This window comes from Mustela putorius, unplaced genomic scaffold, assembly GCF_011764305.1.
Source record: "Mustela putorius furo isolate JIRA1106 unplaced genomic scaffold, ASM1176430v1.1 tig00000275_pilon_pilon_pilon, whole genome shotgun sequence".
NCBI classification, from domain to species: domain Eukaryota; kingdom Metazoa; phylum Chordata; class Mammalia; order Carnivora; family Mustelidae; genus Mustela; species Mustela putorius.
Window position 1 is genome coordinate 27532416 of NW_025421341.1, and position 19289 is coordinate 27551704.

The following is a 19289-nucleotide window of genomic DNA, read 5'->3' on the forward strand; positions in this document are numbered from 1 at the left end:
ACAGAAAATGGGCTTCATTATTTTCTCTTTGGCTTCCTTTTCCCTTTCCCCGACTCCCTCTGGAAGGAAAAAAAAGGGGTGAACCATGGTAAAAATGGGTGAGTGTTGGGGCCATGGAAGGACCAGATCGCCTCTACAAATCTCCATCAGAGCAGAGGGTGGGTTGGGGGAGCAGCTGAGGCTCCTGCCCAACCTCTCTTTGTAAATCAAGGCCTTCCCCCTCCCCCTTCCCCACTGGCCTTTCCCCGCCTCCCGACCCCCAAGTCCCCTGCTCTACTTTTCCTAATGGACACATTCAAAAGTTTCCAAACACTATCATTTCCGTTAATGTTCAGCAATGTCCAAATATCACTTGCAAAGAAGTATGATATTATTAATTTAACCTTATTAATAAAGTTTAAAATAGCCAAACAACTGCAATGCAACTGATTTTTAGTGTACCTATAGAGAAATATAAAGTAATCTGATTATTGAAAGTCCCTCTGATTTAAAAAGTGATCCGTTTTATATTTTAAAACATACAGCATAAGTAAGTATAGAGTCTGGCTAATTTGATAAATCAGATTAAACTGTTCATAGCTTATTCCTGTTATATACAATCTCTTTTGAACTCTAGGATGTATTTGATTCTTTCCATCCATATTTTCCCTTCTAGATATGTGAACATAAGTAAGTGGCACACATATAAAAATGCTTACAGAGCTGAGCTTTTTTTTTTGTTTTTAATTGAATCATTGATTTTACTAAAAGTTGTTTCCAAAAAATAAACAAACAAACAAAAAAACCTCCTGTTGGCCTGAAGGACTATTTTTAATAATAATACTATCTTACCTATTTATAGGGCTTAACAATATCCAAATGCTTTCACGGACGCCATCTTGATTCTCTTAACAACCTTTTGTTACAACAGGAGAAGCAACAGACGGTCAAGAACACTGACAACTCATGATCCCATAAGTAGCAAATTTAAAAGTTGAGGCCCAAAGCGAAGCCTCTGGCACCCTGACACACTAGAATGTCCATCCCACCATGTTTTAAATTGGATTCCTGGGTTGAGGAGTAGAGTTGGTGCCATTTTAAGAGTGTATTATTTTACAAGTCAATTTTGTAAGGCACCCCTTCACATTTCCCAGCATCCTTCATAATTTCCATGTACTTATAGTCTCACCCATGTATTATGTTAAAGAATTCAGGTTCCCTCAAAAAAAGTGGTAAAGAAATTTCAGAACTGCCCCCTGCTGTGCTTTTCAAGGCAGCTCAATAGTTCCATTTAAATAAGACTTCCAATTTTTTTTTAACTCTTATTCTAGAAAATCAGACCAAAATTAAGGACTTCATTCAACCTCCTAAAATCTAACTCTAGTCTGGGGGACAGGGAGAAAGAAAATGAGAATGGGAATATACTGATGTTGTGACCCCAGAAAAATAAAATCAACGTAGAAGTCTCATCCTTGTCAATTTGCAAGTCTCCTTCTTTTCAGCTCTTCAAGCTCAGCAGGGCACTCAAACTCAGAAGGTGTCCCTGACCTAAGACTCACCCTTGAACCTGAACTCCTCTTTCTCCCCAAGTGGGTATACTATGTGTCAGGGTCACCAGGAGATCCAGCTAAATCAGCATTTATAATCTTATGTAACATCTGTCCTGGAGAATAAAGTTCATGGGGTCAAAAGGCCTTATAAATTAACCACAACACAGAGACCTCAGATATTTTTTAAATGTATGTATAGACCCAAAAGAAAAATACACACATGAGCAATGAGAACTTGTCCATCATGGTTGTCATTACAATTCATAATATGCCCAGTCTCTACCTGTTTACTACAACCTTGAGCAGCAAGTGTGAAAATCACTTGTGGAAAACGGTCCCAGAGGAATCAAGGTAAAACTTCAACATAGTCTCAAGTGTTGAAAGAATGGAATTGCTGGTAAGACCATAAATACCTTTTGGGTTTGATGGCCACAGATGGTATGTGGACCATACATCAATGTCTTTATTCAAAGGTAGGTGCTCAATAAGTATTTGCTGAATGAATGAACGTGTAAATGGATGAATGCATGTTGCAAAGACATTTAGGAATTTGAACATGGCCAGAAGAACACAAGTCCTGCTCCAACAACCTGTCCAGTCCAATTGTCCTGTCAAATCGAGTAGAGATCTGGAGTCACCCAGTCAAGCCATGTTCCTCTCTGGCTGGAAACAGGAATGACTGGCCCTTTGAAGTAGTGCAGAACCAAATGAGAAATGGAGGAGCAGGAAAATCCTAGAGCCTCCTTTTCATTTTTTACGTGATATTTTGACTTCTAGTATTTCTGCTCATTAAACAGGAAAAAAAATTAATTGTAATTTTCAAAACACTTGCATGTGAACTCATTCTAGATGCAAACAACTTGAAAGACAAAATCACCAGAGGCTATGTGGTGTGCAGGGCCTTGTTTCCAAAGGAGGTCACATAAAAATTAAAAAACACTAAAGAATAAGTAGTCCATGTTGTCCAAGGGGATGAACTATGCAACCCAAGTAAAATTAAAACCAAATTACTTCCACTCATCAGCATTGTATAACACGCCCGACTCATTTGCATATGATGCAGTTATTCCTGGTAGGTGCTGCACTCAACACAGCCAGCTGGGTTAGTGTGTCTCCAGGGACAAGGGCTTTGGTTTCCTCCCTATGTGTTGGCTGTGTTCCTTCATAACCATGAAGGCAAATAAACAATGCTTCACAGCACCATTAGAATATGCGCGTTTGAAATAAAAGCAATACAGATCTGAGCGTGGCTAGCATTCAGGCCCCCTCACGTGACCAAGAAACTGTTTGATTCTAGGTCAGTGCTCCATTTCTAGAACACTGTATCTGATCTTGTGTTTTAGAAAACCACATTTGTTTCAGGCTATATAAAGAATTCTTCTTCTTTTTCTTCACCCTGGACTGGCAGGTGAAGGGGACATTTTGAGATTATTTTCCTTGCACCAAGATCCATTCGGCCAGCAACTGACAAAGAAAGGGTCCTTGCCTTAAAGATTCTATTGTTCTTGGAGGCAGTCACCCCTAAGGAGGAGTCTGGCAAGCACAATGGTGCCTGGCTGGTCTGCAGATCCCTTGAAAATCCGCTCCGAAAAGATTGTCGGAGATCAGAATTGACCACGGTGCAACCTGTGTCAACATTCGTTTCTGCCTCCAGCTTCCCAAAGCTGTTTTGCAGGCTGAGGACTTTTTTTCTGGCCCCAGGTTGGAGGTGGGGAGAAGGCAGACGCATCTGGACGCCCATGGCGGAGCTCCTGTCCTGGGACGAGCAGCCAGGGCTTTTCCACAAGGTGCCACTAACACTGTCTGACACGGGGCTCTCAGCAGACTCCGGGCACTCCGGAGAACCCACCTTGAGCCTCCTGGCCCGGCTCCTTCGGCTTCTTGGCTCCAGGGTCCTCCTTGTGGAGACAGGGATCAGCTGTGAGCCCTGGAAAAGTGTGTCGTCTCCCGAGGTGCCATTCAGAAAGGAAAGTTCGCCATTCCTCACAGCAAGTCCAGGATTCAACTGGACCTAAGGGACAGGGGAAAACAAATTCAGCAGATGTTTTCCATTAACTAAGTGCCGAGAACAGACCATGTCCCGTTCATCCTCTGCCACCCAGTGCCCACAGCAGACTTTCAATAAAGCCAGTTGAAGTGAAGTAGTAAGTACAACCGAATCACGAGCTATATCAGCACAAGCTCCAAACTTCTCTCTCTCCCAGACTCCCTAAGTGAACATCCAATAAGGTGAAGATTCTGAGAATCAAATGCAACAGCACAGTTCTTATAGATCATGTTGTTCGAATGATGCCAAGATGTTCACTGATGTTATTTGGTGGTCTCACCTGGGTTGCAAATGATGTATTACCAACTATGGAAAAATAAGAACACAAATCAAGAGCCACCAAAAGATAAATAGTGGAATAAGAATTCAATCTTCCGAAGTCCTTTCATATCATGTTGATGATACATATTGAGCTATTGAGCTATTACAAGACATGTGGGCATTCTAGGCAATCTAATAATTAGACACTTTTGAAGTCAATATTCTTTAAATCTAGGAGCACCATTTATTTATGGTACAGGCTATATGTAGTAGCATGTGGAAAAACATTCAAGAAAGGAGGGGGACTGCCTATATGGGACCTGCAGTGTCTTCGTCCCTAGCAGTTCTACACTGGTTTCAAACTTATAGACCCTACTCAGCAGAACTGCCACCCTCAAGTTAACTGCTCTCTACCTCTGCACAGTAGAGTTCACTGGCCTGCCTTCCATCCTTGGACTCCTGGGAGCCTCATACCCTACTCCTTACACAACACTCTCACCAAGAATATTTCTCACTAAGAATATTTCTATTTTCTCTATCTTGTCGGTAGCCCTTAGAAATTGGTATCCAGGGTCCATCCCTCCTGGCCCAAATATCAAAAAGAATGTACAAAAGAACCTTCAGTGCATTTACTAAGTGAAAGAAGCCCATTTGAAAAGTCTACCTATGGTAGGATCCAACTATATGACATCTGGAAAAGGCAAAACTACGGAGACCATAAAGATGTTAGTGGTTACCAGGGGTTCGAGAGATGAACAGGCAGAGCACAGAGGATTTTGAGGGCAGTGAAGCTACTCTGTATGATACTACAATGGGGGATACATGTCATTACACACTTGTCAAAACCATTAAAATGTACAACACCAAGAGTGAACCCTAATATAAACTATGGTGAAAATGATGTGTCTATGCAGTTTCATCAGTTGTAGCAAAGGCAGTGCTCTGGTGGGATATGGACAGTGGGGGAGGGTGTGCCTGTGAGGGGGAGGGGAGCACATGGGACTCTTTCTACTTTCTGCTCCATTTTGCTGTGAACATAACACTGCTCTAAAATTTTTTTAATTAATTAAAAGAAGATTAAAAGAATGGCACAAATTTACCTCACCAGGCAAGAAGGAAAAAATCAGAACAATAAGAAAGCCAGTCTAGAAAGGAGTATATTATGAGATGTGTTTATATACATGATCCACGCACATGGCCTCCCCTCAATTTTTATCTCTGATAGAAATGGTGGAGTGACTGTCACCAAACTCAAAAAGCAAGAAAGCTGCTTCCACCAATTCCTTTGGCATCGAAGTTGGCAAATATTTTCTGTAAAGGACCATACAATCAGTATCTGAGACTCCATGGACCTATGGTCTTTCCTTTCATGATCAGGCTCTGCCACAGAGCAGTCAAAGACAATGCAGTAAGTGGGTGTGGCTGAGTTTCAATCTTGTGCAATTTTTTAAAAAGATTTTTATTTATTTATATGACAGAGGGGGAGAGAAAACACAAGCAGGGGGAGCAGCAGAGAGGGAGAAGCAGGCTCCCCGCTGAGCATGGGGCCCAATGTGGGGTTCGATCCCAGAGCCCCAGGATCATGACCTGAGCTAAAGGTAGACACTTGACTGAATGAGCCACCAAGGCAGCCAATCTTGTGCAAATTTCATGTGTCATGACATTGTTCCCAGGACCATTTAAAATGGTCCATTTAAAATGGACCATTTAAAAATGGAAAACTATTCTGAGCTCCCAGGTGCCTTCCACCTATAAAAGACCCAAGTTAAATAAATGTTCCTGCTCCAACATTCAATTCTCCTGTTACATCAGCTCTTCAGCATCAATACCTCCTTCCACATCAGCTGGAGTCCAAAGACCATCACTTCAATGATTTCCTCACCAATACATCCAACTCCCCTCTACCACTCCTTTTCTGTCAAAGCCTCTATCAAGACCTCCCAGCTCCATGTCCATCTGCATGCCCACATTCCCTGAACTTGTACCTTGAACTTCAAGCTGTCAAAGAAATGCACATGACTGCTCAGAGTGACATCACCATAATGGTGTGGTTTCCAACTTTGCCCAGTCTCTCCCCAGTCCTGTAGCCTTAGCCACCTGTCTTTTTGCCACAGGCAGCTATTTCAAACATTCTGAACTGTCCTAAAACCTTCAGTGACACAACCTCTGCCCAGCCCCCCAGCTGAAGGTCTCACCATCTAGATTACAGAGAAAACAAAAGTCATCACCAGCTAGCAACTCTAAGTTGCCTGCCACCCAACGCACCTACAACATCACCATTCTCTCCACAAAGAAAGGGACCAGTCTGTCTGCACTGTGAATTCCATCACCTCCTGCCTTCCTGGCCACCCCAACTTATCAATGATTCATTTTTTCCTATGTTGTTACCTTGTTTTTCCAGTCTTTCTCTCTTCCTGGTACTCTGCCTACTCCTTTGCAACAGCAATTAAGCCTGCTCAAGTCTATCATGAATAATGCATTCCTTCCCTTCTCTCCCCTCCAGCTCTCTCTCTATTCTCCTTCACAGCCAAGCCTCACTATAAAATTTGTCCACACTCATTTATCCTAAACACCACTCTCCCTTAGTTCCCCTACCCACAGCACAGACTCCTACAAAGCCACTGAAATTGCTCTTGCCAAGATCATCTGCCATCAGCTTCCTTGTCACTCATTGTTACCCTGGCTCTGGTTGAAATTTCAAGGTTGATCTTTCTCCTTTACATTTGAAGTCTTCTTAAGCTTCTATGTCAACACACTCTTCTGGATTTTCTCCTTCCTTTCCATCCACCACTTTTCAGTTTCCATTGCAGGAGCCTCTTCTCTTGTCAGTTCATTATACGTTGTGTTTCTTCAGTGCTGACCTGGGTTCTCTTCTTCCTTTATATACCCTTCTAGGGCAATCTCAGGGATATCTATGCCTTCAGTTACTATCAAAATGATGAAGTGTTCCAAAAGTATAACTACAGTTCAGATCTGTGTTTTAAGCCTCATACTTCCCTATCCACTGATCTTCCAGGAACCAGCTACTCAAACTCAACATGTCCAAAATTGAACTCATTTTCCTATTCATGCTAATTCTGTTCTGTTTAGTCTTTTCCTTTTCTTTGAACAATTTAGGCTCATGTTAGTCAAGCAAGAGCATCATTTTCCCTTCTTCATCCCCATGTTATCCATTCCCATGGACCCTGCCTCCCAGAGATCTTTCAGATTTTCCTGTCTCTCCATGTACAATGCCATTAACCCTAGGTCAGGCTCTCACCATCTCTTGTCTGAATTATTGCAATGGTCATATGATGATGGGGCCCCATGGATACTCTTACCTCTGTCTAATCCTTCTCCACTCCACTACAAGGGGGAGCTTCAAAACCAGTTTTCATCATGCTACCCTCCTGCTTCCAGTGGCTCTACTCTTCTTGAGATAAAAATCAAAGTCCTCTAATTATGCCTTATGGCAGCTCTCACAGTTTGCCCCTTCTTCCTCCAGCCTGGTCATTTACCATTTCCTCCCTTTCAGCCTCCACTTGCCAAAATTGAACTTCTTGGATGTTATTTATGCTTTTCCAGTGCCAATGTTTGTGTATACTATTTGCTTTGTCTAGGATATGTCTTTGCTACTCTTTTTCCTAAAAACCCATGACCAACTCCAGCTGCTACATCATTTCCTCTTGGAAGCATTCTTGATAGCGCCGAATATGGGGTAAGTCCCCTAAATATTGGTTCTGCCACTTACTAGCTATTGCACTTTAGACAAGTTTCCTACTCTTATGTCTCAGTTCTTTATCTATAAAAAGAGATAATCATAAGTACCAGCATCATAGAATTGTTGAAATGGTTAAATGATGGCAGTGCCTGGGACATAGTAGTGCTAAATATGAGTTGGTAATTATCATAGTAATTACTATTGTAACTAGCTCTTCTAGCAGCCTGTATTACCATACCATAGTAGATACAACACTTATGCACCTGCACACTTACTTATCTGTGTCTTCCTATAAACTTGCCATCTGGAAGAAGGTTTGTATTCACCTTCTTTATTGTGTATCTACGAACCCAGCATGGTGCTTAGCACATGGTAAGTAACCACTAGATGTCTTTTGGATATATAAGTTTAGCACCTGAAAAAATATAAATTTTTACACGTAGAAATGTATGGAAATGTAGAATCAATGTATTGGACCCCTAATTATTTGGCATTAAGTAGTTATAAAGCCTTATCGAGAAAATTCAAAAAGGCTTTCATCATGTGATTGGCAATTTCTGCAAACATTTTAAGGAAAGGCAATGTCAACTTTTCCTTCTTCAAGAGAGGTCTAAGATCCTTAGATCACATAACGAAAGTGAGTGCAACATTATTAATGTAGAAATGCAAATATCTGCAATTAGAGTGAAGAATTTCTAGGAGAAACATAATGTTGAGTGATTGAGAGAAATCCCTTGAGAGAGAAGAAAGCTCCTCTTGCCAAAAAATAAAGTGAAACAAATTTGTAGGAATTCTGATCATTTAGAGCTCATCTTTCCAAGAAATATTTGTAAAATGTTACAAATTGAGAGTTAGCTTTTTCCAAGTTTCAGGGAACGCTAGCAGTTATCTTGATGAATAGAAAGATCATTTGTCACTCATTTGACTCCAAACACTTGAGTAACAAGAGAACATACATCATTGAAAAATGATGAAGCTGTTTAAGAACAGATTCACATCATGAAGGGAAAATAATATTGTCTCTTACTAGAAGTGATTGCAAGAAATAGATAAACAGAATTTTTTCTACACTGAGGAAAAAAATAATTAAATGGAACCAAAGTATACAGATAATAAGAAACCCCAAAACAATGCCAAACTTGCTTCCCTAAAAATTGGAGCCAGTCCCTTCCAATTAACTGATCTTTAAATTAAAGGTACTTACTTTAACTGATTAACCAAAGCCACTGATGTTAACCTCTTTCTGTAAGAGTGAAAACCTTCCAAGTCCAAGTATTCTTTCAGGGCAGCATAAACCCAAATATTGAGTGAAAAGAAGAGCAGGGATGGGAGTGTGTGTGTGTGTGTGTGTGTGTGTGTGTGTGTGTCTGTCTGTCTGTCTGTCAGTGTCAGTGTCAGTAAGGGTGGGGATGGAGAACGGAAAAGAAACAAAGAAAGGAACAAGAAGGGTGGAATAGATTGCAAGTGCATCCAGCTGAGAGACTGAGAAATGAGAAAGGACCCTCAAGAAAAGCTACAGAAGAAAATGAATCACTTTCTTCATGAGAAGCTATGTTCTTTCATTTTTCAATAGCTAATGAAGAACATAAGGACAAACTTAGCTAAATGTCTCTTGATAAAATGAAAAGAACCACACGCTTGCTTACACCAAACTAGCTTCTGGAATATACACCTTTTCTGAAGAGACAAGACTTATTTCCTGAAAACAAGCAGTCAATCAACCCATGCTTCAGAAACAGCTGTCTACCTCCTCGTCTACTGGAAATAGACATTTATTACAAAATACTGAAAAGAGGTAGGGAGTCATAAACTCCAAAATTACATGGTGCAAGAATAAGAAAATATGTAATCAGTTGTGTGTCACAAAAATGTCCATGGAAAATATACACCAAATGGAAGTGAATTGCGTACTTAAGCCTCATGGCAGATTTCAGAGAGAAATTGCCATTAGAGCAGAGCCTTGAAGGAGGGATAAGTAAAGAGGAAAAGAAAGACATCTCTGGACAAGGAAAAGCCTGGGCATTACATAGATGTAGATAGCCATAAAACGGACCATTCTCAACCTAAACAGGAATGAAATTCTGATATATGCTGCATGGATAAACCTTGAAAACATTAAACTGAGTGAATTAAGCCAGACGAAAGGGCAAATATTATATGATTCCACATATGGAAGGTGCCCAGGGTAAGCAAATTTATGGGAACAGAAGGAAGAACATATGTTACTAGGGACTGAGGGGAGGAGATAATAGTGGGTTATGGTGTCATAGGTACAGAGTTTCTAGGTGGAGTGATGAAGAAGTTCTGGAAACAGAATATGGTGATGGTTGCACAACACTCTAAATGTACTCAATGGCACTGAACCCAACACTTAAAAATGGTTCAATTGACAGATTTTATATTATGTGTATTTTATTACCATAAAGAAAATACCTGGGTGTAGGTTCTGGGAATAGGAGTGAGCCTAGAGTTCTGGAAAGAAAGTTGGGATAGACATAAATGTAGCAGTCCTTTAAAAATATATTCATGTGGAGCACCTGGGTGGCTCAGTGAGTTAAAGCCTCTGCCTTCGGTTCAGGTCAGGATCTCAGAGTCCTAGGATTGAGCCCCGCATCAGGCTCTCTGCTCAGCAGGGAGCTTGCTTCTCCCCCACCCTCTGTCTCTGCCTGCTTTTCTGCCTACTTGTGATCTCTGTCAAATAAATAAATAAAATCTATTAAAAAAATAAAAATTAGAAAACATATTCATCTGTGATGTGCTGGATAAAATGGGATGCCTGGAACTAGAAGGAAGAGTTAGAATGTCACAGTGATAATGGACATTTACAGCTCTGAGGGCTTAAAGAAGGAAGGGAGAAGAGGAATGACTCCAGAGAAAAACTACAACAGTTGGGTGTGACCGAATGTGGCACTTCTGGAAAGTGCAGTAATAGTGACAGAGGCTTTAATAGTGACAGCGTTTCAAAACCAGAGCAAATGGGAAAAGAGTTACCAGAGCTGGAGAAGATGGGGGAGATGGTGACTTTGGTTTTGCTTGGACTGAATGTAAGATGAGGATGAGACATTATGTTCAAATTGTCTTACAGGGAAGTGGAAATAAGCTAAATAAGTAAATAAATAAATAAGCTAAACTCAAGAGCTAGACATGCAAACACAGGTATAAGGAGAACAAAATTGATGCTAAATCCACAGGATGGTCTGTATGTCTTAATCTTAAGGAAACTTTTAGTGGAGGAAAACAGTTTTCAACTGGGGGAAACTCCACCTCCTAGAGGCATTGGACAAGGTCTGGAGACATTTTGATTGTCACAGCTGGAGTTCAGGGGTCACTGCTACTGGCATCTAGTGGCACAGCCAATGAGGCTGCTAACATCAGCAATGCACAGGACAGTTCTCCAGGACAAAGAGTCATCTAGTCCAAGATGTCAGTACCACCAAGGGTGAGCAAACCTGATTCAGGGACAGGAAGAAAGAGGTGAGTCCTTGGGAAGAAACAACGAAGGGACAGCCAGACAGAAGAAAACTGCTTAAAGAGCTGGCTTATGGAAGCCCACAGAGGAGAGACTTTTGAGGCAGGAGCAGTCAACATTTACTGCTGCTGGTGAGAGCAAGCATTGCGCTTTTTGGAAAAGCAAAAACTGTTCCAACATCTGTATGAGAGGGAAGGACGCAGAGCCAACAGCAGCCCCCAAGACTAGAGAGACGACAGACAAATACAGGGAATCACGGCTTCTCAGAGTGGAGACTCATAAGTGGAAGCCACAACAGGAGCCAATGCCAGGTGAGGAAAACTTCAACTGTGACTGAGGAATTGTGGAAGGCTTGGTGTGGACAACTGTGAGGGTTAAAAACTCCAGGGGGACCCAGTCACGGAGGGGCCTCACGAGCTTGTGAGATTTCCCTCCAGGAGCTTGATCAGATGCTCACGATAAATATTGGAGAAAAATAGAAGGCAAGGAGAAAAAGCACCACTTTAAAACATGCCAGAAAACTGTGTTCTCAAAAAGCCTGCTCTCAGAGAAAACTAGTTAACCAGAAGCTAACCTGAGCCTGACTAACCTGGGGGAAAGGAAGTACTCAATTCTAGCTCATTCTAGCCAAATCTAGCTAGCCATTCTAGCCCTCTCCTGCCAAAGGAGGGAGAAAAAAAATTTAAAATACTTGTGAATTTACAGTGTAAGGCATAGACTCACTAAAAGACTGTGTGCAATCTAATCATAGAATGCTTCCCCTCCCCCAACTCCTCACCACCACATTACAAAAAGCCTATTTTCAGCACTTCCTTTCACCTGCTACATCATGTCTAGCTAGCAAAAACAAAAACAAAAACAAAACAAAACAAAAAACACAAGGCATACTAAAAGGTGAAAAGAAAAAACCCACAATTTGAAGAGACAGAGTAAGTATCAGAACCAGACATGGCAGAGTTGTTGGAATTATCATGCCAGGAATTTGAAACACTATGATTAATGTACTAAGAGCGCTAATGGATAAAGTAAACATCATGCAAGAACAGATGGGCAATATTAACAGAGATAAAAACACTAAGAAAGAACAGAAACACTAGAAATTTAAAAAAAAAAACTGTTCTAGAAATCAGGAATGCCTTTGATGGACTAATCAGTAGACTGGACATGGCTGAGGAAAGAATCCTGAGCTTGAGGTACCTCAGAAAAAACTTTCAAAACTAAAAATCAAAGAAAGCAAAGACAAAAAAAAAAACAGAACAGAATATTCAAGGACTGTGAGACAGCTTCCAAGAGTATAGCAGACACATAGTAGGCAGACCAGAAGGCAAGAAAGAGAGAAAGGAACAGAAGAAATATTTGAAATAACAATAACTGAAAATGTTCCCCCAATTTAATGTTGGAAACCAAACACAAATCCAGGAAGCTCAGAGAACACCAAGCACAAAAATTCCACAAAAGCTACACCTAGACACATCATTTTCCAAATTACAAAAGTCAAAGATTTAAAAAAAATCCTAAAAGACACCAGAAAAAAAAAGACAAGAGTGGGACACCTGAGTGGCTCACCTTGGTTAAGTGTCTGACTTGATTTCAGCTCTGGTCATGATCTCAATGTTGTGGGATAGAGCCTCATGTCAGGCTTCTCACTCAGCTAAGGGTCTACTTGTCCCTCTTTCTCTGCTCCTGCTCCCCCTCGCACTCTCTCTCTCCCCCCCTCTCTCAAATAAATAAATAAATAAAATCTTTTTAAAAATCCAAAGTAAGCAGAAGAAAATATAATCAAAATTAGAGCAGAAATCAGTAAAATTGAAAACAGGAAATCAGTAGATAAAATCAATGAAATCGAAAGCTAGTTCTTGGCGAGCTCTGTGGATTCTAACTCAAGTACTAATTCTAGAGGATTAAGAGGTTAGCCCAAGGGCTGGAGGAAGGATCTGCAGGCATGACTTCCAGCTCATGCATCAGAATAAACTGGGAAGAGCTGCCAGAAAGGATGGCTTATGACCAGTGTCTGTTGTTGAGACTCAGTATCCAGGTTGTACTGATGTTGGGTTCATGTACTGGTGCAACTGAGCCCCCTTGTCCAGGTCTATGAACAAGACACCACCACAGTGGGACAGGAGGCAGAGATGTGTATGAACTTTCCCATTTCATTTATCCTGGAAAGTAGTCAACCCTTGTCAAGAAAGACCTGAAAGGTAAGCCCTCAAGGGGCTAAGCGGGAAACTCCCTTCTGTTGTGTGCTTGGCCTGGAGCACCTCCTAGTGATGGATGTGGAGAGCCCAAGGAAGAGACCTGGGAAAGGACCTCAAGGTCACATCCTGGTCAAGGACCTCTGAATGGTGACACCCAAGATCCTATAAGTTACCTTCCTTGTACAGAATGTTTTGTTGTTTTCCTCATTTTGTGCTCAAATTTTCAGAAATCTTGTTGAAAATTACAGCCTGGTTTCAGTAGCATTGTGGAGATGTCCACAAGGACATGCCCTTAAGTGCAGGGTGGTGGTGGCCACAGTTACCAGTGAAGGCGAGCTGGCCGTACAGCCCATGCAGATCTCCCAGGAGATACTGGCAACACCACCAGAGACCAATGGCCTGGTGAGGAAGCAGGATGAAAGAGCCTTAGGGTCGTGTCCTAGTGCACCTGAGAAATCACATCTCAGGGACTATGGCATGCTACCAAGTGACACACTGGCTTCTTTGACATTGTGACCTTCACCTTCTTTCTGGATATTCCTTCTCACATTCCTTCACTCATTCTTCTTCTCTTTCCCCACTCCTGGAGTGTGGACATTTTATAGGCTCTATCTTCATTGCTTCTCATTCTAAGCTCTCTTCCTTGATAACAGCACTTCTTCCCAGGACTTCAGCCATCATCCCCAACCTATGTCACTAGTCCAAGCTCCAGCTCTCAGAGGCCACCTAACTTGGGAATGTCGTCATCCATATGATCTGCAAACATCTCAAACCCAATGGGTCCAGACTTGTCATCGCATCCCTCTTCCTGACCCCTAGATCTAATTTCATTTCCAAATCTGCTAGGTCTACTCCTGAACTACAGTTCATATTTAACCTCATACTTCCATTGTGGGTCCCCTTACTCAAAACTTTGCTGGCCCCTGACTGGATGACTGAAGTCACCTCTGGATTGGTCAGTCTAATACCCATCCAATCTACCTTATATGATGGTACTAGGGTTAGCATCCTGAAGTGTGTACTATAGACTATCATGTCTGCCCTTCTCTAAAAACATTAATAAATGACTCTTTAATGCCTGTTGTAGATCCTCCTGCACCCATACTCAATGGGCCAAAAATCGTTCTCCTAAATCCATATGAACTCTCCAGCTCTACACTACTTCTATAACCACTTCAGTCACCCTCCAGGTCATACATCTTCCACACAACTTTTCCAAACTTGGTCAAATTATCCCTTTCTGTCCCTACACTCAGGGCGAGGACAGGGCATTGACCATAGGCCACTTGGTGTTCCAGGCACTTGTGGGAGAGTTGGGCCTCCCGTCAGCCCAACAGCACACAGAACACCTAACACAGAAGGCAGCTTGACATCACACTGAAACCCTAACAAAAGGGTCACAGAAGGATAGCCGTCTCGTCTCCCACAGGGCAACCATGGGAAAAATGCAGGAACAAAGTAGGACTGCTAGAAAGGGGAAGGGAAGAACTGATCCACCGTGCTTTTGCAGCCGTGAAGAACTAAGACAAATGGAGAACACTCAGGAAGAGTACTTGGTAAATGAAGAAACATGGACATTTGATCATTTATTGATACACTCATTCATTTACTGAGCACCTACTATGTACCCTACTATCATTTTCACCACAAATAGACATTCAAGACTCTGAGAAGCATCACACCATCTGCACTGACAGGAGGTCATGTGGGAAAGGAATTGTTCGCTGTGGGCATCTGACGAGACAGCTGGTGGTTTCTCACACACACAGGCAGTAATCGCATTGCTTTTGCGTGATCTCCTGCAGCTTCTACTTTACAGAGCACCTCCATTTACATTCTTTTTTTTTCATCCTCATAACAAATTATACATGTCAGTACCACTCACTGGCCCCATCCATGAGTACTGATTGCAGTAAGGATAAAAGAAAAGCTCTTAGCAAGACTCTGGCTCATTCACACGAGAGTGTATTTGCCTCCCGTGTGCCAGACTCTATTCTAGGTACCGGGGAATACGAAAGTGGGCAAAGAGCTGCCTGCCCTCAGGGGGCTGACCTTCCAGTGTCTCACCATATTCCTGAGGTTGTAGTCTTCACCCTCCTGCTCCCCCTCTTCCCCTCACCCCCCTTCTCAGCCCCAGCCACATAGAACCTCAGGCAGTTTTCTGAACATGCCCTGCTAAGGAAATGCCACACCACACGCGGTCACCCACTCTCTCTCCTCTTTAGAACTCCTTTCTCCCTTTCTTCCTTCTCCATCTGGCTACTTCCTTCTGGGATGTCCAGCCTCAGCAGGCCCAGGTATCGCTCCTCAGGAAGCGTTGCCCATTGTGGGCCCTCGTCATGTCTAGCACGCCCACACGCGTGTCCATTCCAGCCCTGAGGGAAGGTTATTTGTGGAGAGGTTAATTGGTAGTTATGGCTTTCCCTTGAATATAGGTATAATTTTCTTTCTTTCTTTCTTTTTTTTTTTTTTTTTTTTTTTTGGTCAACATCGGTCTTCTGGGCCACCCCACATTTGTTCCCCTACTGATCTTCACTGGGGGGGTCTTTCCCCTCCCCGGGGAGTCCCAGGAGGGTCTGACTCCACAGATAATCCAGGTGTGGAGGGCTTAGCCGCTGCCTCAGAACTAACCAACCCACACGATCCCATTCCCTTGCAGTAATCAGTTTAGAGAAGAGCATCTGATCCAAGTTGGTTGGGTTGATCTTAAAAACAAGAACAGTTAAAAATGTGCCCCCTGCTGCACACACATATGAAATGTTTGTTTGACAGTGAGGTTGATTTTAAATGCTAGAGACTAACCAAGGTTGAAGGATGAAGGAGAAACTTGAGATGCCTCAGAAATTGCTGAGTTAAGTAAAAGGCACAGAAACTGTTCCGGTCCCCCTTAGGTGAAGAAGAAGGTAAATAATTTATATTTCTTTTAATATAGAATCAATATGATTCATGTTATTAATAAGTCAAAGCAGATGACAATAAGATTAATCAAAGGAATGACTATTCATCTTCCCTCATATTATTACTTTACCCAATAGGCCTTAAAGGCATTTTTGATCATTTCTCAAGGACAGAAGCCACAGAATATTTTGCTGTGAGTATTACACACATCCACCTGCCTGCACTCACACACCCACGCACACCCACCGAGGACTGGACAATAATGGGTAACTGCGTGCATTTGGGAGCTGAGTAGACACTTCCCTACCTGTGTCTTGTGTCTTAGGCAATTAACTCAGTTTTCTCATCTGCAAAATGGGAAAAATGGTGACTTCCTAGGTTGTCATAAGAATTAAAGTTATCAATGTAATAACACTTAGTTTAGGTTATAACAGATAATAATAGCTAAAATTGCATTCTGGGCACTATCTTAAGCACTTGAAGCATTACATCACTTTGTGTGGGAAACAACCCACACGTTAGGAAGATGTTAATATTACCTCGAGGTTACGCCAGGCAGCTACTGGGTGCAAGGCTCAATGGCTGAGGAACACTTCACAAGAAATGGTACATTACAGTAGTGATCATATGATTGTGCCTGGCTTAAATGGGGTGCTTACAGAAGAAGGTTTTCATATCCAGCTTTTCTTTCTAAAGGAGTTCTAACCATCTAACTTAATTTGGGGAAAAACGGACAGTCATCCAAGCTGCTTAAATATTAAGTCAACAGGAAAAAAAAAAATTAAGTCAGCAGGACTGCAAACGTAATACTGTCAACCATAATTACAACTTCAGCTTCTTTAGGTCAGATGGGAAGAGCTTACACTCTCCCCAAACCCAAGGCATGGGCAAAGTCTTTGCATACAGTTTTAAAGGACAAACTGAGAAACGGGGGTCACTGGATTCTACCGCAAACCAGTTGTATAAGCTACAAGCTCCGGGAGCATAAACTCCATTATCTGTCAGATGAGGGGATTTTATTAGATCAGCGACTCTCAACCCTGACGCTACATATTTGAGCCATCCAAGGTGCCCCCAGAGATGCCGATCTAATTGGCCTGGGATGCAAGTATGGCATGGGAATTTTTGCAAGCTCCCCAGGGATTCTGATGTGCAAGCAAGGTCGAGAACCATAGCCTTAAATCACCACGAAGGCCCGTCTCAGATGGAAAATCACACAGTTCCATGTGTACCAACAAGATCAGAGGCAAAACGGAATACCTGAAGCAGGATCTTGTTGCCGTCATAGTCCTGTGTCTGCCACCTGGTGCGGCTGATGGGGACGCACGGATGGGGGAGAAGAGGCACTAACTGGCCGATCTCTTGAACCTTGAACTGCAGCACTGAGGACTCTCTGGGGTCCACTGACATTCCAAGGGGCAGCTGCGTCAGGGAGAGCTGCAGAGCAAAGCTCTCGGTGGCATAGAGCACGAAGACACAGGAGTCGCTCTTCTGCACGGTGGCTTCCTTTTGCAGGATCAGCTCATAAAGTCTGATGGCATCGTCATAGTTATCAGAACTGCAGTAGAGCGTCACCCTCAGGATCTCGGCGCCGTGGTGCACCTGCCTCACACCCCAGACCGGCATCTGGCTGTCCAGACTGTAGAACTCCTGGTTGGAAGGAGGGTAGGGACACGGCCTCCCCTGAGCATTCGGGGCAGAGTAGCACTGCCACGGCCAGTGCTGGAGGGAGTCAAGAACCCGGAAGAGCCGCTCCTCTCCCACGCTCTTGGGCAGGAAGAGCAACACAGACATCCCCGGGAACCGTGAGCGCTTGGAGTGGCACTTGTCGTAGTATTTTACTGGACTGACCCTCTCGGACACCAGAAAGGGACGCACGTCTGGGCATATGCAGTCCAGGAGCTGATCCAGAGTTTGCTGCAGAAGCGAGCCATGTCCAGAGTTGGCGAGGAGGTGGACGATCATGGCCAAAGGCTCCGGTGTCCCGTCCATTCCAGACTGCCCCGGGGAGGACAAAGGAAGCAGGCGTGGAGGGCCCACCCGTCAAGCTTCTGCAGCGAAGGAAGAAGCGGGCAGTTCTCCAGCGGAGCCTTCAGCCGCCCAGGAAACCTGCAGCCAATTCAGAACAAAGCTCCTAACCTGGGCTCCTGGTTGCCGGTGGCCGCACAGCCAGACCATCCACACAAACTGGGGCACAACAGCCTTGGGGTCAATGCCATCCAGCTCACGCATAATGTAACTGTGTTTTAGGCTTGTCCAGGCACTCCCCCGGTTTCCGTTTGACCTAAAAACCTGTAATCCTGAGAAACACCCAAGTGGGTGGTTCTTACGGACACTCCGTAAAGGAAATACCAGGCAAAAAGGAATATGAGTCGGCTCTGTTAGGCTGATAGCAATCTGTTTAGTTGAAAAGACATCCATTTTGTGGACCCACAATGGGTTCTGATTTCCTCCTTACATCTCTCCGTGTTTACAGCAGGCTGCCAGGCCACCTGAATACAATGACTACTTTCAAACAATTCTCGAAACTTGACCCCTTGCCAGGATTTCCACTGTCCTTTGTCTTTTTATTTGTTATGACAACTGATGCTAGACCTTTGAAGAGAAGATACTGTATCTAAATAATACTGAGTGTTCACTGAAGATGATTTGCTCTGATGCAAAGTCTATGTACTGAAATGTTGCAAAAAATTAAAAGAGATGTTGCCAAAAACAAAAACAAAACAAAACAAAACACCAGAACAACAAAAAAAAAAAAACAAAACTCCCGTTATTCATGCTGATGCTTCAAGAAGAGCTCAAGCTTCCCAGTATGGATGATATTATTGCTCAGGTCTATTGAGGATCTACTAGGCACCAGTCATAAAAGGCTCTAAAACTTTACATAAATGGATTTAATCCTGCAACAAACCTATGAAGAAAAGACTATTTTTCCCCCAGATGACTGATCAACGACCCAGGGCTAAGTAATAGAAAATCTAAGTTACTCGCCTAATTGGTCTCACAGCTAAAAAGTGGCTGAGGGAAAATTTACACTAAGGAACTGAGAGGTGCCCCAGAGAAGTAAAGATGAGGTGCCTCTCAGGGACCTGGAAGTTCTGGCCTGGATTTTCTTCCTAAGGATGGGGAAAGGACATCAAAGCAAATTCTTATTGAGGTCATGAATCTTAAAATGAATTATCTTCAGTAA

The 19289-nt window shown here is 42.9% G+C and overlaps 1 protein-coding gene across 1 annotated transcript; it reads right to left on the reverse strand.

Moving 5' to 3' along the window:
• Positions 1–790: 790 nt before the first annotated feature.
• On the reverse strand, positions 791–18658 carry FAM124B (family with sequence similarity 124 member B). The gene is made up of 2 exons (XM_004762916.3): positions 17360–18658; positions 791–3540 (listed from the first exon to the last, which is right to left on the reverse strand). The coding sequence occupies exons 1-2, from the start codon at positions 18089–18091 to the stop codon at positions 2893–2895; spliced, it is 1380 nt and encodes a 459-aa protein (XP_004762973.1). The 5' UTR covers positions 18092–18658; the 3' UTR covers positions 791–2892.
• Positions 18659–19289: the final 631 nt, after the last annotated feature.

Bases quoted from the DNA above. Each gene is read 5' to 3' on its own strand.
- FAM124B (XM_004762916.3), bottom strand. From the start codon at position 18,091: ATGGACGGGACACCGGAGCCTTTGGCCATGATCGTCCACCTCCTCGCC. The intron at 3,541-17,359 runs GTATTCCGTTTT...CCTGTCCCTTAG, and splicing joins GCAACAAGATCCTGCTTCAG to GTCCAGTTGAATCCTGGACT.